This window comes from Mytilus galloprovincialis, chromosome 9 (genome assembly GCF_965363235.1).
Source record: "Mytilus galloprovincialis chromosome 9, xbMytGall1.hap1.1, whole genome shotgun sequence".
NCBI lineage: Eukaryota > Metazoa > Mollusca > Bivalvia > Mytilida > Mytilidae > Mytilus > Mytilus galloprovincialis.
In genome coordinates this window covers 90,905,541-90,927,217 of record NC_134846.1, presented here as the reverse complement: position 1 = coordinate 90,927,217, position 21,677 = coordinate 90,905,541, and the positions used below count along the sequence as shown (strand labels likewise).

The 21,677-nt window shown below is 33.9% G+C and overlaps 1 protein-coding gene across 6 annotated transcripts in view; it reads left to right on the top strand.

Annotated features, from left to right (window-relative positions):
* LOC143046340 (leucine-rich repeat serine/threonine-protein kinase 1-like) overlaps positions 1-21,677 on the top strand; it is a 139,479-nt gene that overhangs the window by 94,572 nt on the left and 23,230 nt on the right. For all 6 annotated transcript variants that reach the window (XM_076219459.1, XM_076219461.1, XM_076219462.1 and 3 more), the window contains 10 exons: positions 327-492; positions 989-1,024; positions 3,576-3,693; positions 6,810-6,954; positions 9,272-10,950; positions 11,353-11,581; positions 13,118-13,285; positions 18,021-18,169; positions 19,852-19,963; positions 21,247-21,399. In XM_076219459.1, coding sequence (XP_076075574.1) covers positions 327-492; positions 989-1,024; positions 3,576-3,693; positions 6,810-6,954; positions 9,272-10,950; positions 11,353-11,581; positions 13,118-13,285; positions 18,021-18,169; positions 19,852-19,963; positions 21,247-21,399 — 2,955 coding nt within the window. The remainder of the gene's footprint in view (positions 1-326; positions 493-988; positions 1,025-3,575; positions 3,694-6,809; positions 6,955-9,271; positions 10,951-11,352; positions 11,582-13,117; positions 13,286-18,020; positions 18,170-19,851; positions 19,964-21,246; positions 21,400-21,677) is intronic.

Sequence of the window (21,677 nt, the reverse complement as noted above, 5' to 3'; positions counted from 1 at the left end):
GTTCAAAATGTTACATTATGCTTGTTATAACAACTTACAACTAAATCTTTTATGATTGTATCAACTTTTATCAAAATTTCATAATTTCTATATTGGGCCTATTTAGTCCAAAAATTTTCATTATTGTCCAAACTTTACAAGAAATGCTTGAAACAAATAGTGCTCAATCATACCACATCTTCTTTTTTCTATTTTACTTTCGTCATCATGAAACATTTGTTTATTTTGAAACAATAGACTAAATATTCAAGACCAAATATGTCCCATACTGAACTTGCTCCTTGGTTCTTTACTCATTAGTTTTATATATGTATATCTTTTTGTAGACACCACTTCATCTGGCTATTTTAGATGGAAAAGAAAAGATAACTCAGTTGTTATTAGAATCTGGGGTCGATGTCAACATTAAGGATGCTACTGGATTAACTCCCTTAGAATTGGCTAACAATATTGATCGTGATGATCTTATATGTATGATTAAATCAGAAATAAGTATGTCTAATCTAAAATACAAATGTATACATTAAGTGTTATTTAAAAGAATTGTATATAATAAGACAGCAATCCATGAACAATAACTCCCCCTTTCAAAAAGACACACTCACTAGAAAAGTACCTTTACTACATTTGTTTTTCTTTGCAAAATCGTCATTAATTAGATAGTGTGTTAAAAATCTTTTGACTACTCAATTTAGAAATTTTAACTAATTAAGTTCCACTTTTTAAGTTTCAAATAGGTGCTGGCGTAGAATTTTTATCTTCAGTAAGTCAGAAGAGGATACTTCTGTACATGCTTTAAACTTTCCCTGTTTAAGTCGACATCAATTTTGAAAGTTACATACATGTTGGTGTTTTTTCCTTCTTAAAACCAATAAAGAAATTCTTAACTATCGATGAAATTACAAACAATGTTACCTTCAAATTTTATTATCCAAAGATTAATGAGTTTGAATTTGAAAGGAATGTTTATTTTTTTATTTTTTTTTAGTTGGAAGAAAAGAAAAGATGGACACTGTAGGACAAGGTATAGTTGATTCTGTGAATTATAAACAAACTCACAAAGGTGTTAACAAATTGTTACATATCTGGTCACTCTTAAACTGAATTTTCATATCTATTGAGTATTCAAGAAAGCAATTTTAGTTTTAACACCTCCTATGTTCCCCTGAGTAAGTTTGGCTGTAAATAAATATAATAAATGATAAACATCACCCATTTAAAAAAAAACTCTTTAAAAAGATTCAGTTAGAAATAAAAGTGATGGATCTCCATTGTTTCTCTTTTAAACAAGAGGCCAGGATAATGTTTATTTAAACCAAGACAGATTTTTTAAAACTAAGTAATAACATTTCTATACAGTCCTTTTATATATTGGTTTTAAAATTTTAAATTAGATTTTTAATCTAAATTTAGGCTGTCATGATTTGAAGGAAATTTACGAAGGTGTGTCTGACCAATACTACCTTTGTTACAAGATAGTAAGGACACAGTAGTTAGTTTGGTTTATCACATATTTTGTACTGATATGTACGTTTTTGCATGGCCAATAATAGCCGGAAGTCAAGGTTGGTTATCAGCCCTCGGGGCCGATATCGATATCAGCCCTCAAAATCCATATCAAGCCCCCGAGTTTAACTTCCGGTAATCTGTCAATCAAAGGTTATTTGTAAACAAGTTGAACACAATGAAAAGAAATTTAAAAAGTTACAAATGTGCTGTAGAAGAAAAAAGTAGAAATCACAAAAGTTCCCGTAAAATTTTGACGTCATGAAGAATTTAGAAAATATATGAGGCCACACTGGAATGAGTATCGATATAGGATTCTTCCTAAGCATTTTTTAACATTTGTAATTTAACACTTTAAAGTCGTTTAATATTTGCAATTCTTAGAATTAATATGTTTATTGTTAATTATTTCTGAAACTTTTCACAAAACGTTGTTAACCTACTGTGATACTTTTTTTTAACTCACATTGATACATTTATTTATTTTTTTCGTTGAATATCTTTTGATTTTTGATGAAATATCAAACATAATTTGTTGTAAGCTATTTGTTTTCTCCTGCTTGAAAATATGTGATAAATAGATTATAACATGTCATTTTCCATATGGTCCATGGTATCAGCCCACGACCCATATCAAGCCCTCGGGCTAAAGCCCTCTGGCTTGATATGGGAGTCTAGGGCTGATACCAGGGCCATATGGAAAATGCCATGTAATAATCTATAAATACTAACTCCCGCCCCCTTTACTTATATATGTTCTTTCTCAGTTAGTATCTACTTGTGTTTGGTGAATTTTATGTCTGATTGTATGATATGTTAAATATGTATAGATTATAACATGGCCTTTTCCATATTGGCCCTGGTATCATCCCGAGACTCCCATATCGGCCTTGAGGCTTTAGCCGAGGGCCGATATGGGTCGAGGGATGATACCAGGGCCAATATGGAAAAGGCCATGTTATAATCTATTTATCACATATCTAAGTTCTGCAGAATAGAGACACAAAGTTCAACTATTACAATTTAATAAAACATAACAGGTAAAATTTTAAATTTTGTATCACAAAAGTGTCGTTTTAAAGGACGCAATGACGTGACGTCATTTGGAATCAGGGCACAATATCAATATCGTCTTTTTTGCCCCGGGCAATTTTGAGGTTATTGCATATGCAAAACCCAACGTATTCGTAACAAATATGTGATAAATAGAGATTAATACATGGCCTTTTCCATATCAGCCTGGGTATCATCCCGAGACCCCCATATCAGCCTGAGACGGAGTCGAGGTGCTGATATGGGTCGAAGGATGATACCCAGGCTGATATGGAAAAGGCCATGTATTAATCGCTTTATCATATACTTCCGACAATAGTTTTATGTAAGGCAAATAAACTAATGCAATAACTAAAACAGTCAAACATTTTATGAAGAAAATTAAAATTATGAATCAAATATACTAGAGTTGTCCAACAACAGCATCATTAACTCCTTATATATTTATGGTAACATTTCCTATAGAGGCATTTTGAAACATTGAAAATTTGGAAGAGTTTTACGATCATTACTACTCCATGTTTGTTGTACTATAAAATGATTCATAATTGTCAATGGCATTTGTTAGTATCCCCACAAAAGTTCCCGTAAATTTTGACGTCGTCATAAAAAACATCTGACGTCACAATGGAAAAGTAAACAACCGATACCAGAAACACCGGAAGTAACTTGCACGAGAGACACTATTATGGGTTTTGTGCACGAGATGCACCTGATATGGGTTATCAGCCCGGGTGGGAAATTATGGCTTGTGTACTTCCGCTCATTACACATATGCAAAAGCTATCATATCAATGCTAAGTATATGATAAGTTATATTACATGTGATCTTGTAGTGAATGCTATACCATATACTCTGGGTTTTCTTTAACCATATATAGTTAAGAAAAAATTTTTTTGGAGGAGTGAAATAAGAGAGAAATAAAACAGAATAATGAATAGCAGTCAAAACCTTGCATCCATTGGACTTTACAATAAAAATATTATAGTATATTTTAATCTGTTTTTTTTTCAAGATTTCCTGGAAGCTTGCCAAGAAGATGAATTAGCCACCATGAGAACTGTGTTAAATAAAAGTCAATCAAAAGACTATGTAAACCAGATTGTGGAAAAGGGGCTAACTCCGTTATATATGTAAGTACTGGAACTGGTCTACTTACTTGATATTTGAGAGAAAGCTGACAAAAAGAGAACTTTAAAAATATTGTTTGTATTGTGTATATATAAATATAGATATAAGTACGTCTGAGCCTGTGACAACTCTATCCATTGGATCACCAGCAATGATGGTTGTATATATATATATACGAGTTGTATTATATATATGTACGTCTGAGTCAGTGACAACTCTACAACAGATGTATCCATCGGATCGCCATCAATGATGGTGATACATGGCTGTGTACATAATGTATATACAACTCGTCTAAACATCAACCCAACAATGTTAGATCTGTAAATTTGCTTTCGCAAATTTTTTTGGTTCTTCCCTCGCCGGGATTCGAACCCATGCTACTGTGATATCGTGACACCAAATCGCCTGCACTGCAGCCGTCCCGCTAGACCACACGACCACCTGGGCTCTCAAAAAAAGAGCTTTCGCATGCCTTATATATCATGTACTGTAGTACGCCGCTAGATTAAAACTGACGAAGAAAGGTAACACACGGCCAGCGAAAGCTCTTTTTTTGAGAGCCCAGGTGGTCATGTGGTCTAGCGGGACGGCTGCAGTGCAGGCGATTTGGTGTCACGATATCACAGTAGCATGGGTTCGAATCCCGGCGAGGGAAGAACCAAAAAATTTGCGAAAGCAAATTTACAGATCATCAACCCAACAATGTTAGATATATATATATATATATATATATATATATATATATATATATATATATATATATATATATATATATATATACAACTCGTCTAAACATCAACCCAACAATGTTAGATCTATGCTAATTATTTATCCTGAATGGTAATCTTACAACCAAATTTATATCAATATATATATCTTTTTGACCTATTTATGGAACAGAGCAAACAACATGTAATATATGCATAGCACATGTAAACCTTCTTTTTTTTTTTTCTTCTATTTTAAAATAATCTATAGATATTTCTATATGAAGAGATTGTGAAAAAAGAGAGAAAGAGAGAGTGAGAAAGAAGGAGAGAGAGAAAAAAAAAGATTTTCAAAATATTTATTTTTTAGTTTGTGTAAATCTTGATAAAACAATAGTCTTTTGTTGTTATATATTTGAAACCCTGTAACACCCTGGTCAGGTGGTGCTGTAAGGGTGATGTTAAATCCTGACTATTGAAAAAATAAATAAAAAATAAAAAAAAAAAAAAAAAAAAAAAAAAAAAAAAAAAAAAAAAAAAAAACAATGTTAGATCTGTAAAATATATATATATATACAACTCGTCTAAACATCAACCCAACAATGTTAGATCTGTAAATTTGCTTTCGCATATATATATGTATATATATATATCAAACGTCTGAATAATAGTCAACGATTTTCCCCACGTGGGAGCTGGATCGTTACAAGTAACGATACATGTACACAATAAAATAAATTATATAAACGCCTAAAAAGTGTTCATAACAACACCAATGATATAAAAAGGAACTATAAATGTAATTATTTATAAATATTTCGGATAACAGATATCCTTCGTCAGTCAGATTCTGATGTCAAATGAATCATCTTTAAGTCTTCTTAGATTAAACTTTTACCAAATCTTGAAATCTATACAATAAAAAAGGCAAACCGAACATCAGTTAAGACGCTTGCACCATTCTAAAAATTTGTTGAATATGACATAGGTTATATGACTAATTACATCAGAGAGTTCACATATATGCTTTAAATAAAAATAATAATGTGCGATGTGAACTAGCACAATTTTAAAGCTTTAACGGTGTCGATATTATGATGTTACAAGAAAGATTGCGTCAATAAGAATTCCAAATAAACAGCACTGAACGGTCTAAATTTCTAAATATTTCAGATTTGACAACTGTAGTGTAGTTACATTAGAGTCTGCGATGTTTAAAACAAACGGCGGTTAAAATATAATAACAAATTTTGACTAAAGTAAAATAGCTGGACGTGGCTTGGTACTTATACATCCCTCAAAAAATTAAGCAATTTAAATTGTTATATTCAACAGATTTATTTTAGAGATGAGTAAGGTAAAGAAATAGAAACGGAGACTGTAATAATAAGTAATATAACCCAGATGTGAAGCACTGCATGGTATCGAACTACATCTTTTCATTTATCCCATTTGGTGCCAAAGTTGTTAATTTTCTAATCCAAAATCTTTCCCGAGTAAGTCTATCCTCCCTAGACCAAGCAGAGTTGTGGTCAATGATAGTAATGGTCAGTCGATTGAGATCTGCCTTAGTGTGGCCAGGGGATCTCAAATGTCGACTAAGAGGGAGGTCTGGCTTGCATTGGTAGTCGCTACGATGACCGTTCATTCGTTTGTGAAACGGCTGTTCTGACTCGCCTACATACTGTTTACCACATTTACACTGTAGGAGATACACAACATTTGTAGTCTTGCAATTAACATTGCAAAATATGGTGTATTCTGTACCAGTGGAGTGACTGTTAAAAGTCTGGGTATCCAGTATTTGTTTGCAAGTCAGACATCGTTTGTTTCCACAACCCTTACAAGAGCCCACTGACGAAGAGCCTGCTTGAGAGGATAACTCAGCTCTCACCAGCAAGTCTTTAAGGCTTTTTGGCCTGCGGAAAGCCAGTACAGGTGGCTCGGGAAAGATCTTGGATAGTTTAGGATGTTTTTCGATATCTTTCCAACTTTCGCGGATAAGGTGAGACAAGTTGTCAAATTTTGGATTGTAAGTCAACACAAAAGGCACCCTCCTGTTGACCTTTTTGACTTTATATTGTAAAAGTTCATCTCGGCTGATGTTGCTAGCACGAGAAAAACCTTTATCAATGTCTTTCCTTTTGTAGCCTCGATGTTTTAGGTGACCGCGAAGTTCTTGTAGTCGTTTTTTGGCAACATCGTTGGTGGAGCAAATCCTTTTTATTTGTATGGCCTGGCTGTAGGGAATGCTCTTGTATATATATATATATATATATATATATATATATATATATATTCAAACCTTCTTCAGATATGCAGGTCACAGGTCAAAATTGTTATAGGTCAATGGGGGAACAATTTAATCTTACTCTGATATAAAAATAAATGACTGATTTTTTTATCAGGGCTACAGAGAAAAAAAATGTAGAAATGGTTGAGTTTTTATTGGACCATGAAGCAGATCCACGGGTGTTAGCTGATAATGGTTACGCTGCTATACACAAAGCATGTGAGGATGGAAGTACTGATATTATCAAACTCTTTCAACAGGTATATTTCAAAATACATGTTTATATAGAAATAAGGTAGTGTGGTATTAGTGCCAATGGGACAACTCTCTATCTAAGTCACAATGTGTAAAAAGTAAACAATTATAGGTCAAAGTACAGCCTTCAACACAGAGCCTTGGCTCAAAGCCAAATATCAAGCTATAAAGGGCAACGAAATGACCTGTGTAAAACAATTCAAACAGGAAACCAACAGTCTAATCTATATAAAAAAACGAGAAATAAAAAAAACACTTATGAACCACGTCAACAAACGGCAACCACTGAGCAATAGTTTCCTGACTAAGGATAGGTTAAAAAAAATGCAGCAGGTTTAAATGTTTACCAGGCACCAACCTTCACCCTAACCTGAAATAGTAGTGTAACATTACAACATAGAAAGACACACTATGAGATATCAATTTAAATGGCTTTACTCAATCAAAAAGACAAGTAAGCATACACATATATACAGAATGGATTTGATTGTGTGAACTTATTTGAACTCCAAAAGACACTATAGAATTATAGAGAAAAAATTGATTTGTGAAGGTTGTTGTAGAAGACAGAACTGGGAGTCTTTGGAAATTATCTTTCAAATTTTGTATTTTAAAAGATATTAAGATATCACAAAACTTAGAGTAATGAAAATTCCATTAGAATAAAATTGAGAACTTTGAGTGTTTTCTTCTTTTCCATGGATTGCTAATGAGACAACTCCTTACAAGAAACCAAATGACACAGAAATTAACAACTATAGGTCTCGGTTGACTCGAAATTTCGGATGAGTCGAAGTTTTCATATGGTCCTGAAATTTATTCCATACAAAAGTATGTAATTCGACTCCTGATGAGTCGAAATTGGATGAGTCGAAATTTCGGTTGAGTCAAAGTAAATTTACAGTCCCAAGGTTAACAAAAGCATTCAAAATTCATTTTTTATCACGAACTTATACACATTTGTCAAAACATGACCCCCAAGATTTAAATGGATTGAATAGTTAATCTGACAATACACGTGTTATTAAATTTCCGGTCACTGACCACTGTATTGATTTATGACATGCTATTTCCATGAGTGTTTACCTAACATTACCTTTTATAGAATTTTGATAAATAATTAATGATACATTGTTAATGTTCATGAAAAAGTATTTAAAATGTTTACAAAACAATTAATTTGTGATTTACACTAATGGGCTTGGGTGTGTTTAAAGTGAGGATTATGGCTTCCGTTGATGATAACCTAAAAACTACGTCTTTAATCTTGTTATATTTTCTTTTGAAAAGAAAGAGTGAGATAAAACAAAATGAATAGAAATCAAAATTTTCTTAAATCAGCTATAACCGACCTGAATAACGAAACTATTGATTGGAAATTATTTTCTTGGAAAAGCCATAGGATGTTTTTTTAATTGAAACATTTGAATAAGTAAAAATAATGTCATTATAATAATAAAAGATTGTGACATACAAATACATCGATCTGATACTAAAATATCGATCCCCTTGCCATATTCATCCGGATTTATTTTAGCTTTACCAAGCTAAGCAAGATTTGTGTCCCTTAGATTGTCCGGTGTACGTTTGAGTTGAACTACGTATATCTCGAAATATTTCTCTGGTCCAGCTGACTTCGACATAATGAGAGTCGACTGTATGATGAAAATCTGATAATTGATTTATCAGATTGTAATTGTGTATTTTGCATGGTAGAATTAAAGTGTTTTTTTTGTTTCACCAGCAAATTTGAAGATGACTTGATAACCTTGGGTCAAATTTATCAACTTGGGTTAATTCATAATGATGTTGTTGATATGTTTGGGTCATAGTTATTTAGGCTGGTTAAAAGTATTTGACGTCACAAAGCCAAGGAATGCAATTTCATCAAAAGCTGAACAGAGTGATACAAACAGTGCAAACATCGTGTTTTCATTATCCTAGTAAAAAAAAGTAATTATAAATATTGAATGTTTCTCTTAGCAATCTTTTAATAGAAGGAAGTGCTCTTTTGTCAACACTTTTACAACCCATTGAATTTACAAAATCATCTGGACTAGGTTATATAGCAGCATATCATAGTAATAGTTTAAATAATAAATGTACTACATAGCAGGCCAAACAAAATTTGATTTATATATTTATTTCTTTATTACAGCATTGTCCAAATGTAATAGGAATTCATGTACCCAACAATGTTCAATCTCTTCCATTTATACATATTTATTTCTTTATTACAGCATTGTCCAGATGTAATAGGAATTCATATACCCAACAATGTTCAATCTTTTCCATTTATATATATTAATTTCTATATTACAGCATTGTCCAGATGTTATAGGAATACAAGTACCCAATGGTAAATCTCTCCTCCACATTTGTGCTGAGTCAGGTCAAGTTAACTCCATGAAAACTATTCTTGACTTTAAATACCCTCTAGAAATTATGAAAATGTTTGAAGATGAGGATTGTACATATAACCTCCCCTTAGACATCAACGCCATAGATATGGAAGGGCAGACTGTATTACATTTGGCGTGTCAAAATGGAGAAGTAGAAATTGTTAGATATCTTGTTGATTTTAATGTTAAACCAAAATGGAAGGGAAAGATGGGAAGGACACGTGTATCTGTTCGTAAAACCACGCCTGTTAGTCCAAGTTCATCTCAGGTCAGTTTATATAGTCCTGTGAAGATAAATGCCGTCAATAATAATGGATTGATGCCTTTACATATCGCTATAAAAAAAGGGTCTGGTCAGATCACAGAAATCCTATTGAAAGCCAAAGCTGATGTCAGTGCAGTGGTCAAAGATAAGGGTAAAGAGACAATGGCTCTCATGATAGCTTGTCAGCTGGGGGATAGCTATATAATGGATAAACTACTCCAATACAATGCCACCGATCACGATAAAAAAGTATTTAAATATGCTAAACATGAAAATCCTCAGTTACTGTCTATCTTACTGAAGTATCGTACAACCAGGGATAATGAATTTCCGATCAACAAATCAGGAATGAGAAAGGAGTACTTAGATAAGATGTCAGGTGACCAGGACAGTTTCGACAGTGTGTCATCAATGAATATCAACTTTAAAAAGACATTTCCATCGTTTGCCGTACACATTAAATGGCAGGATTTAGAGCACGTTTCTGCTATTGAAGATGAAGATCTGAAATACATTGGTTACCATCACAACCCATCAATGGAGACATTTAATAGTAGGTTTGCCCTCTACGCCATCACTAAGATTGATGTGTCTGGTAATAACCTTGGGATACTCTTTCCCGACAATTTATTACGTCTGCCATCCCTTCATGTCCTAGATGTTTCTAGAAATAGGATCAGTACTTTTGGAGTGGATGTGAAGACTGAATGTGACTTTTTACAAGAATTACGATTGGATCATAATCACATAGATGAACTTCCACATTATATCTTCAAGTTTGAGAAGTTAAAAGTTCTGTCTCTGGCTAACAATTATCTCAGAGAAATATCTCCTGAAGTATGGGTCATGCAATCATTAATTGTATTAAACCTGGCTGATAATAAGATAGTAATGTTACCACCCCCAAATCAGGGAAAATCTTGTTCAAAACCACGAAAACTTTCCACACTTCAATCTATGCCAAGTGTGGACACGGGAACATACATACAAGAAAGTGAAGTAAAGCATTCCACTGTCTGGTCTACATGGCTGAATGTCCTGGAGACAGAATTTGACATGATAAATAAAGCTGATCGACAAAACTCCGGACTACAGGATTTGAATCTCTCTCACAATGAACTTACTGACATTCCGTCATGGCTAGCATGTGTGGCCCCATTCCTGGAAAATCTTAATCTGGCCCATAATTGGATATCGGGTGTGGGAATGATCAGTAGCTACCCCCAGCATCTGAAGACGTTAGACCTGAGTAGTAATAGAATTCAAGATACAACACAGTTCCAGTTCTACAGCAAGGATTATGTAACATGTTATAGTTCTAAAGTCTCACAAGGGTTGGTATACATTAATATCATTAATTCTTTATCCTTGAAGTATCATTTGTCAGTCTGCCAGAAAATGCTTATGTTACTTTTTGGAAAAAAAGTGGAATTTTTTAACAAATTTTGTTATATCATCCATTGCGAGGTGTAATATAAATTTTGTCCTAGTTTTAAGTTCTTCCTAACAATCTTGAAAGGATTATACTCTTTATTTATAAGTGAAAGTGTTCATGTTTGCACTTTTTTATGAGAAGACAACATGGTATTTTTACAAGTTTTAATTCTTAAGTAGAACTATCAATGTCACTTTCTATGTTTTATACTTCTTTGTCTACTAGAAATTCATAACTATCGTATTGTCTATGTCTATGCATTTTTGTTAAAGAATTAATATTGTATGATGTATAATTGTAGGTCACGACCATCATCGAGGGGTAGTCCCACTACCAGATCATTCGCCTCATTTTCTCACCATTCAATGACTGGTTGTCAGCATCAGATGCACACTATACTGGAACAGCTGGACACATTGAATCTGAGTTATAATGATCAACTGAAATCTGTCATAGTCACCAAGACAGGCTTGGAAGATTTATCGTTAACAACAGAGAAATCATTCAGGAAAAATAGCTCAACTAATAGTGTAAGTTTTTTTATGAGATATATATATCTCTAATTTTTACAGAATTTATCCTTTGCCTGATCTTGTGTTAATATTTTTATTTAACCAAAGTGTGTTTTCTTTGATCTCAGTTTTTCTTTGGTCAAAATTCAATGATTACGTCAAATTTTCTTGCTTTCCTCAAATGTCTTTTTGTTACGTCTTGTATAAAACAATCATGGCTGGTGACATCACATAGAAAAAATACATCTTTTTGCAAATTATTTGAAAGGAAGAATTGAATTTGTCTGTATATAGTTAAAAATCATTTTAGAAACAGAATCCACCACCAAATGTTGTGTATACAATATTTGTCCACTCTCGACAATCAAATATTTACCTCACCTTTTAAATCGAAAAATTTACCTGTCTCAAGTTTATAAATATCTTATCACTCTCAATACAGTAGTAGAATCTATATATAGACCTGATGTGTCAGCTATCTTAAAATTGTAAATTCTGTCTCTGCTTTTGTCTCTTTGTAATGAAAATTAATTTGCTGTTTAAACTGTATACAATTTAATTAAACTTTAGATAAAAGAAGGATTAATCACCAACTTTTAAAAATAGAAATGTCACTTAATATTTTGAATTGAAACTATTTACAGTGTATAATATCTTATAAAGGAAAATCTTTTGTAATAATCAAATGCTATAAGGCACCAGAGATCTACCAGGTTTCCAAGCAGTGAACATAACATTCTCCCCTCTAATTTTGAAAACAGTCTGTATATGAAGTTGACTTTTATCAATTCAATTAATCAGTCATATAACAAGAATCTCTGTCTATGTGTAGTTTTATTTATAGATTTATTTAATGGTTCAGGATATCGGGGAGTAGTCCAAAGTTAAGCTTTATATGTGTTCAAAATTCTGCTAGTAATTTAAAGGTATTGCCTCAGGAAATTTAAGCCCTTATTGAGTAATTGACCTATTGTAATGAGATAGGGATTTTGAGCTACTTGCTCAGAAATTTTGGTTGAGTGACAGTTAGTATATGTAAAAAAGAAGATGTGGTATGATTGCAAATGAGACAACTCTTCACAAGAGACCAAAATGACACATAAATTAACAACTATAGGTCACCGTACATCCTTTAACAATGAGCAAAGCCCATACCACATAGTAAGCTATAAAAGGCCTCGAATTGACAATGTAAAACAATTCAAACAAGAAAACTAACGGCCTTATTTATGTATAAAAAAAGAAGACCTTATTTACCTTTAGGATAGTAATGCACAATATTGTAATGACTTCCGCTGCATATAATGGTATTTACAGAAATTCTATATCAAATACAGATATACTGTATATAATGGTATTTACAGAAATTCTATATCAAATACAGATATACTGTATATAATGGTATTTACAGAAATTCTATATTAAATACAGATATACTGTATATAATGGTATTTACAGAAATTCTATATAAAATACAGATATACTGCATATAATGGTATTTACAGAAATTCTATATTAAATACAGATATACTTTATGTTATTTTTATTTTCTAGATGAAATCTCTGACAATAGCTAAGGATGAGAAGACCAAGAGATTATTATTTCCCAATCTGACCAGTTTGGATCTGAGTTACAATAAACACCTAACAGAACTACCAATGGATCTAGGGGATCTTAGCAGTCTAAAACGATTGTGTTTGTCTAAATCTAGTATTAGAGAGGTAGGGATTGAGTAAAGACCTGACAGAACTACCAATGGATCTAGGGGATCTTAGCAGTCTTAAACGATTGTGTTTGTCTAAATCTAGTATTAGAGAGGTAGGGGATCTTAGCAGTCTGAAAAGATTGTGTTTGTCTAAGTGTAGCATCAGAGAGGTAGGGGATCTTAGCAGTCTGAAACGATTGTGTTTGTCTAAGTCTAGCATCAAAGAGGTAGGGGATCTTAGCAGTCTGAAACAATTGTGTTTGTCTAAGTCTAGCATCAGAGAGGTAGGGGATCTTAGCAGTCGGAAACGATTGTGTTTGTCTAAGTCTAGCATCAGAGAGGTAGGGGATCTTAGCAGTCTAAAAAGATTGTGTTTGTCTAAGTTTAGCATCAGAGAGGTAGGGGATCTTAGCAGTCTGAAATGATTGTGTTTGTCTAAGTCTAGCATCAGAGAGGTAGGGGATCTTAGCAGTCTCAAAAGATTGTGTTTGTCTAAGTCTAACATCAGAGAGGTAGGGGATCTTAGCAATCTAAAAAGATTGTGTTTGTCTAAGTCTAGCATCAGAGAGGTAGGGGATCTTAGCAGTCTGAAATGATTGTGTTTGTCTAAGTCTAGCATCAGAGAGGTAGGGAATCTTAGCAGTCTAAAAAGATTGTGTTTGTCAAAGTCTAGCATCAGAGAGGTAGGGGATCTTAGCAGTCTGAAAAGATTGTGTTTGTCTAAGTCTAGCATCAGAGAGGTAGGGGATCTTAGCAGTCTAAAAAGATTGTGTTTGTCTAAGTCTAGCATCAGAGAGGTAGGTGATCTTAGCAGTCTGAAACAATTGTGTTTGTCTAAATCTAGTATAAGAGAGGTAGGGGATCTTAGCAGTCTAAAACGATTGTGTTTGTCAAAGTCTAGCATCAGAGAGGTAGGGGATCTTAGCAGTCTGAAAAGATTGTGTTTGTCTAAATCTAGTATTAGAGAGGTAGGGGATCTTAGCAGTCTAAAAAGATTGTGTTTGTCTAAGTCTAGCATCAGAGAGGTAGGTGATCTTAGCAGTCTGAAACGATTGTGTTTGTCTAAGTCTAGCATCAGAAAGGTAGGGGATCTTAGCAGTCTAAAAAGATTGTGTTTGTCTAAGTCTAGCATCAGAGAGGTAGGGGATCTTAGCAGTCTGAAACGATTGTGTTTGTCTAAGTCTAGCATCAGAGAGGTAGGGGATCTTAGCAGTCTAAAAAGATTGTGTTTGTCTAAGTCTAGCATCAGAGAGGTAGGGGATCTTAGCAGTCTGAAACGATTGTGTTTGTCTAAGTCTAGCATCAGAAAGGTAGGGGATCTTAGCAGTCTAAAACGATTGTGTTTGTCTAAGTCTAGCATCAGAGAGGTAGGGGATCTTAGCAGTCTAAAAAGATTGTGTTTGTCTAAGTCTAGCATCAGAGAGGTAGGGGATCTTAGCAGTCTGAAACGATTGTGTTTGTCTAAGTCTAGCATCAGAAAGGTAGGGGATCTTAGCAGTCTAAAACAATTGTGTTTGTCTAAGTCTAGCATCAGAGAGGTAGGGGATCTTAGCAGTCTAAAACGATTGTGTTTGTCTAAGTCTAGCATCAGAAAGGTAGGGGATCTTAGCAGTCTGAAACGATTGTGTTTGTCTAAGTCTAGCATCAGAGAGGTAGGGGATCTAAGCAGTCTAAAACGATTGTGTTTGTCTAAGTCTAGCATCAGAGAGGTAGGGGATCTTAGCAGTCTGAAACGATTGTGTTTGTCTAAGTCTAGCATCAGAGAGGTAGGGGATCTAAGCAGTCTAAAACGATTGTGTTTGTCTAAGTCTAGCATCAGAGAGGTAGGGGATCTTAGCAGTCTGAAACGATTGTGTTTGTCTAAGTCTAGTATTAGAGAGGTAGGGGATCTAAGCAGTCTAAAACCATTGTGTTTGTCTAAGTCTAGCATCAGAGAGGTAGGGGATCTTAGCAGTCTGAAACGATTGTGTTTGTCTAAGTCTAGCATCAGAGAGGTAGGGGATCTGAGCAGTCTGAAACGATTGTGTTTGTCTTAGTCTAGCATCAGAGAGGTAGGGGATCTTAGCAGTCTGAAAAGATTGTGTTTGTCTAAGTTTAGCATCAGAGAGGTAGGGGATCTTAGCAGTCTGAAACGATTGTGTTTGTCTAAGTCTAGCATCAGAGAGGTAGGGGATCTGAGCAGTCTGAAACGATTGTGTTTGTTTAAGTCTAGCATCAGAGAGGTAGGGGATCTTAGCAGTCTGAAACAATTGTGTTTGTCTAAATCTAGTCTTAGAGAGGTAGGGGATCTTAGCAGTCTGAAACGATTGTGTTTGTCTAAATCTTGTATTAGAGAGGTAGGGGATCTTAGCAGTCTGAAACAATTGTGTTTGTCTAAATCTAGTATTAGAGAGGTAGGGGATCTTAGCAGTCTGAAACAATTGTGTTTGTCTAAATCTAGCATCAGAGAGGTAGGGGATCTTAGCAGTCTGAAACGATTGTGTTTGTCTAAATCTAGCATCAGAAAGGTAGGGGATCTGAGCAGTCTGAAACGATTGTGTTTGTCTAAGTTTAGCATCAGAGAGGTAGGGGATCTTAGCAGTCTGAAACGATTGTGTTTGTCTAAATCTAGTATTAGAGAGGTAGGGGATCTTAGCAGTCTGAAACAATTGTGTTTGTCTAAATCTAGTATTAGAGAGGTAGGGGATCTTAGCAGTCTTAAACGATTGTGTTTGTCTAAATCTAGTATTAGAGAGGTAGGGGATCTTAGCAGTCTAAAACGATTGTGTTTGTCTAAATCTAGTATTAGAGAGGTAGGGGATCTTAGCAGTCTGAAACAATTGTGTTTGTCTAAATCTAGTATTAGAGAGGTAGGGGATCTTAGCAGTCTGAAACAATTGTGTTTGTCTAAATCTAGTATCAGAGAGGTAGGGGATCTTAGCAGTCTGAAAAGATTGTGTTTGTCTAAGTCTAGCATCAGAGAGGTAGGGGATCTTAGCAGTCTGAAACGATTGTGTTTGTCTAAATCTAGTATCAGAGAGGTAGGGGATCTTAGCAGTCTGAAACAATTGTGTTTGTCTAAGTCTAGCATTAGAGAGGTAGGGGATCTTAGCAGTCTAAAATGATTGTGTTTGTCTAAATCTAGTATTAGAGAGGTAGGGGATCTTAGCAGTCTAAAACGATTGTGTTTGTCTAAATCTAGTATTAGAGAGGTAGGGGATCTTAGCAGTCTAAAACGATTGTGTTTGTCTAAATCTAGTATTAGAGAGGTAGGGGATCTTAGCAGTCTAAAACGATTGTGTTTGTCTAAATCTAGTATTAGAGAGGTAGGGGATCTTAGCAGTCTAAAACGATTGTGTTTGTCTAAGTCTAGCATCAGAGAGGTAGGGGATCTGAGCAGTCTGAAATGATTGTGTTTGTCTAAATCTAGTATTAGAGAGGTAGGGGATCTTAGCAGTCTTAAACGATTGTGTTTGTGTAAATCTAGTATTAGAGAGGTAGGGGATCTTAGCAGTCTAAAACGATTGTGTTTGTCTAAGTCTAGCATCAGAGAGGTAGGGGATCTGAGCAGTCTGAAACAATTGTGTTTGTCTAAATCTAGCATCAGAGAGGTAGGGGATCTTAGCAGTCTTAAACGATTGTGTTTGTCTAAATCTAGTATTAGAGAGGTAGGGGATCTTAGCAGTCTAAAACGATTGTGTTTGTCTAAATCTAGTATTAGAGAGGTAGGGGATCTTAGCAGTCTTAAACGATTGTGTTTGTCTAAATCTAGTATTAGAGAGGTAGGGGATCTTAGCAGTCTTAAAAGATTGTGTTTGTCTAAATCTAGCATCAGAGAGGTAGGGGATCTTAGCAGTCTTAAACGATTGTGTTTGTCTAAATCTAGTATTAGAGAGGTAGGGGATCTTAGCAGTCTAAAACGATTGTGTTTGTCTAAATCTAGTATTAGAGAGTTAGGGGATCTTAGCAGACTGAAAAGATTGTGTTTGTCTAAGTCTAGCATCAAAGAGGTAGGGGATCTTAGCAGTCTGAAACAATTGTGTTTGTCTAAATCTAGTATTAGAGAGGTAGGGGATCTTAGCAGTCTGAAACAATTGTGTTTGTCTAAATCTATTATTAGAGAGGTAGGGGATCTTAGCAGTCTGAAACGATTGTGTTTGTCTAAATCTAGTATTAGAGAGGTAGGGGATCTTAGCAGTCTTAAACGATTGTGTTTGTCTAAATCTAGTATTAGAGAGGTAGGGGATCTTAGCAGTCTAAAAAGATTGTGTTTGTCTAAATCTAGTATTAGAGAGGTAGGGGATCTTAGCAGTCTTAAAAGATTGTGTTTGTCTAAATCTAGTATTAGAGAGGTAGGGGATCTTAGCAGTCTTAAACGATTGTGTTTGTCTAAATCTAGTATTAGAGAGGTAGGGGATCTTAGCAGTCTTAAACGATTGTGTTTGTCTAAATCTAGTATTAGAGAGGTAGGGGATCTTAGCAGTCTTAAACGATTGTGTTTGTCTAAATCTAGTATTAGAGAGGTAGGGGATCTTAGCAGTCTTAAAAGATTGTGTTTGTCTAAATCTAGCATAAGACAGGTAGGGATTTAATAAAAACCTGACAGATAGTTATTTTTGCACCCTTTCTCTGAAATAAAATGAAATTAAGGAACTTTTTATTGGTACAATTTCTTGAGAGAAAAACATAGAAATTGTGTTTTATATTGATTGTATAACTTCAGCAAATGTAGGTTTTACTATTCTTCTATAAACCATTGCTATCTATTTTAGCTGCCACCCCAACTAGGCCGTCTTAAGAATCTGTTGACTATCGAGATAGAGTTATGTCCCTTGGAAGGTCATATCCAGGATATCATAAGTAAAAAGGCAAACTTCAGGACCAGGGATATTTTAGGATTTTTGCTGTCTGTCTTAGAAGAGTAAGTATATATGTAACACTCCCAAACGTGTCCTTCCCCCCAAACGTGTCTGATTTCCCCAAACGTGTCTATTCTCCCCAAACGTGTCCATAATATTCAATATTCCCCAAACGTGTCCGATTTTAGAACCCCCAAACGTGCCCGATACTATTATTGGCCCAAACGTGTCCACTTTTAAACGCCCGAAAGTCTGGCGTCTTTTAGCGCTAATACATGTCCTAAAGACGACATCAATAACGTTCACGGCAGTTTTATGATGGGGGCCACAGTTGATGAAGTAATTTATTAGCTAAACTTGTTCAATGCCGGTTGTTAATGATTATCATTACTGAAAATTTAATATATAACATATGCATTAACTTTTGACTTAATTTGCTTATTGTCCAGTTGCAAGTATTTCATGCTCATTTAAAGCAAACATACAAATAATTCTTGTTCAGTTCAATTAATCGTTTACTATGTAAATTATTTTATACTAATAAACTCCAATGATGCCTTTTATATTAATCAGAATATCGCACGGTGGGCTTTAAGTCGAATTGACCTCCCATCTTTTTTTAACAGTTCTAATTTTTAATAAATTTTAGGTTACGAGCGTCACTAAAGACACACGAACAAGAGAAATAACGTCCAGTGCCAAATATTTCATTCGTTATTTGAACGACATCATATTAACGATATATACTGTAGATAGGTATATGATATTATCAAACCGGAAATTTATTATTGGGCATTAATTTTTACGGTTATTTGGGATAACCACTCGTTTAGATTTTAATCTAAAGAAAAATATATGCGAGTCTAAAGAAAAATATATGCGAGTAAAGATCGATTTGTTTATGAATTCAGTAAGAAACTACTTCAATGTCTGTTATGTAATATAGAGGCCGTTTCAAATAAAAGTTGCAGAAATTAAAAAAAATGATGCCTTCCAAAATACAACGTATGGCACATTATATAGAGTGAAATGCTACAAACATTTTAATGCGCATAGAAAAAGAATTTAAGTAAATTTTTTTGATCTTTTAATGAAATAGTAAAAGATCGTAAAATGAGTATACAATGATTATACAATGTAATAAAAAAACAAAAAACCACACAAATAACCTACGTTTTTATAATATGAACACGAATGATAGTTCCAGTAAAATGAAAAGCTTGATATGGACATGTTTGGGGGTTTGGACAAGATTGAGGGTTTATTAAAAAATGTACACGTTTGAGCGTTTATACAAATGACACGCTTTGGCGCCCTTTGACAACTAGACATGTTTTTGCAGTTCAGTGACGTTGATGTGGACACGTTTGGGGGAATTGGACACGTTTGTGGGGAAGGACACGTTTCTGAGTGTTACATATAGACTAAGGGAAAAAACATTTTTCATTTTCTTATTTTTATATGAAGACTGGAAAATTAAAACAAAAATTGGGAAAAGGAGATTTCTATGCAGCAGCAAATCCAAACATCAGACATGAATGGTTGTTGAAAAATTTATAATTTTGTGCTCATTAATTATTCTCAAGTATAGTTCTGTTTATACAATGCTTAGATGTGCAGCTAAATTTGAGCATGCACTATATACCAGATAAAGAAAAGGTAAATTTGGATCATTTTTGCTATGCAGATGTTTTTTGAAGTACAAACTGATATCTTCTAATACAAATATTTTGTGTTGTTTTAGTTCAGTAGAGTATAACTGTATGAACCTCATGCTGGTCGGAGTAGAGAAGATAGGAAAGACAACTCTACTCAGTGAAATTAGTCGCAATCGCAAAACTGCTAAAAAAGCCACTGTAAGTAAACATCTGACATGAGTTTTATCAGCACAAAATCTGATGAAAAGGTTTGATTTAAAAAAAAAATGATGTCTAAAATTAAAATGATGTATGTGATATCAAAATTTTTGTGAAAATGAATAAGCAATTAACATGTTTATAAATTATTACTTCTTATATTTATAATTATATTTATAATGATACTAATCATATAAATGTCAGTGTTCACCTGTTTTATCCCATTTATAATTGTAATTGTAAAATTTTCACTAGATTATTGGTAGATGAGTTTTTATGTGACTTACACAAGCAATTTTCATAAAATTCAGAGTTTTATTTAACATAAAAAGTTGGGAATTTAATAATCAGGATTTATTGAATACAAAAATCATAAAAGAAAATGACCCTCAAAAATTGCAAATTTCAACACTTTTATAACAGTATTGAGATATTGATGTTTCCAGAAATAACTGCAGTTTTTAAGGACGAGAAATGTTGCAAGAACATTTTATCTCACCATGAACTAAGCATGAAATAAGATTTCTCAATTTTGAGCCCCATGTTTTACATTACATTACATAGATATTTTAATTTAAGAATTAAGAGATAACTGTATTGTATTTGAAGCTTTAAGGACGTCCATCAGTAGTTTTACTGTCGCAAATTTAGTTTACCTGGCGACGCGGAGCGGAGACAGGTAAACAGGTATTTGCGACAGTAAAACTACCGATGGACGTCCGCAAAGCTTAAAATACAATACAGTTATCTCTATTCTAAACAAGTTTATAATTAAATTTCAATCATTATTTCGGTGTAAAATGCTGATTAAAGAAAATTCCGCGAAAAGATGTTATGTTCTTTGGTCCCTACACTAGGTGACGTCATAGGTATGCTTCCGGCGTCAAACATAAACACCGGGCGTTTTCTGGCTTCTGTGCCGCTTCAGAATGTAATAAAATTTGATAAAAAGAAGATTTTTAGGCGCAACAAATAAGGTTTTTGTTTATTATTGTAGAAATAACATGTTAAAATACATTCCGAAATTCAAAATGTCGGCTTCCTTAGTTACAGACAAGGAGATAGAGAATTTTACGCTTGCTGTTATCCAATCAGAACAATTGTTGTAAAATAATTGCATTAGAATACTGCTTTGAAGTATGAATACCTTAAACAAAAAGAGAGACTAAAAACAAAGCAATATCACACAGCTGTTTTTCAGCATAGGAAGGAAAGAACGAGTATGATAAAACTAGTTCTGGATCTTTCGGAGATTAAACATATTTGATGTAATCTATTTTTAGCACTGGAATGAGAGAAAGACTATGAGAGAAGCTAGTTCTGAACCGTATGGAGAATTCCTTTCTACTGTGGGTATTGATATCAATGAACTTACCATTGGAGAGAAAAGGTCCAAGGGTATTGTTGTATTTAAGACCTGGGATTTTGGTGGACAGGTAATAATACCCAACTCTATATTGAGGATATAGACCCAAGCCCTAGGGTTAAAAAAAGTTAAATACAAGCATCATAGTAAGTGTGTTATGCACAAATTTTGCGCTCCAAGTTCAGAGAAAAGTTTTATGATCTGAAAGAGCTGGTGTTTTCATTTGCAGGAAATCAAAACAGTAAATTTTAAGTTAAGTTATGTTCATCATTGGCCATAACTCTTTTTAGAAAATACCAACTTTTATTTTATGCATGTACTGTAATTATATTAATTGCAGTGCTAAAT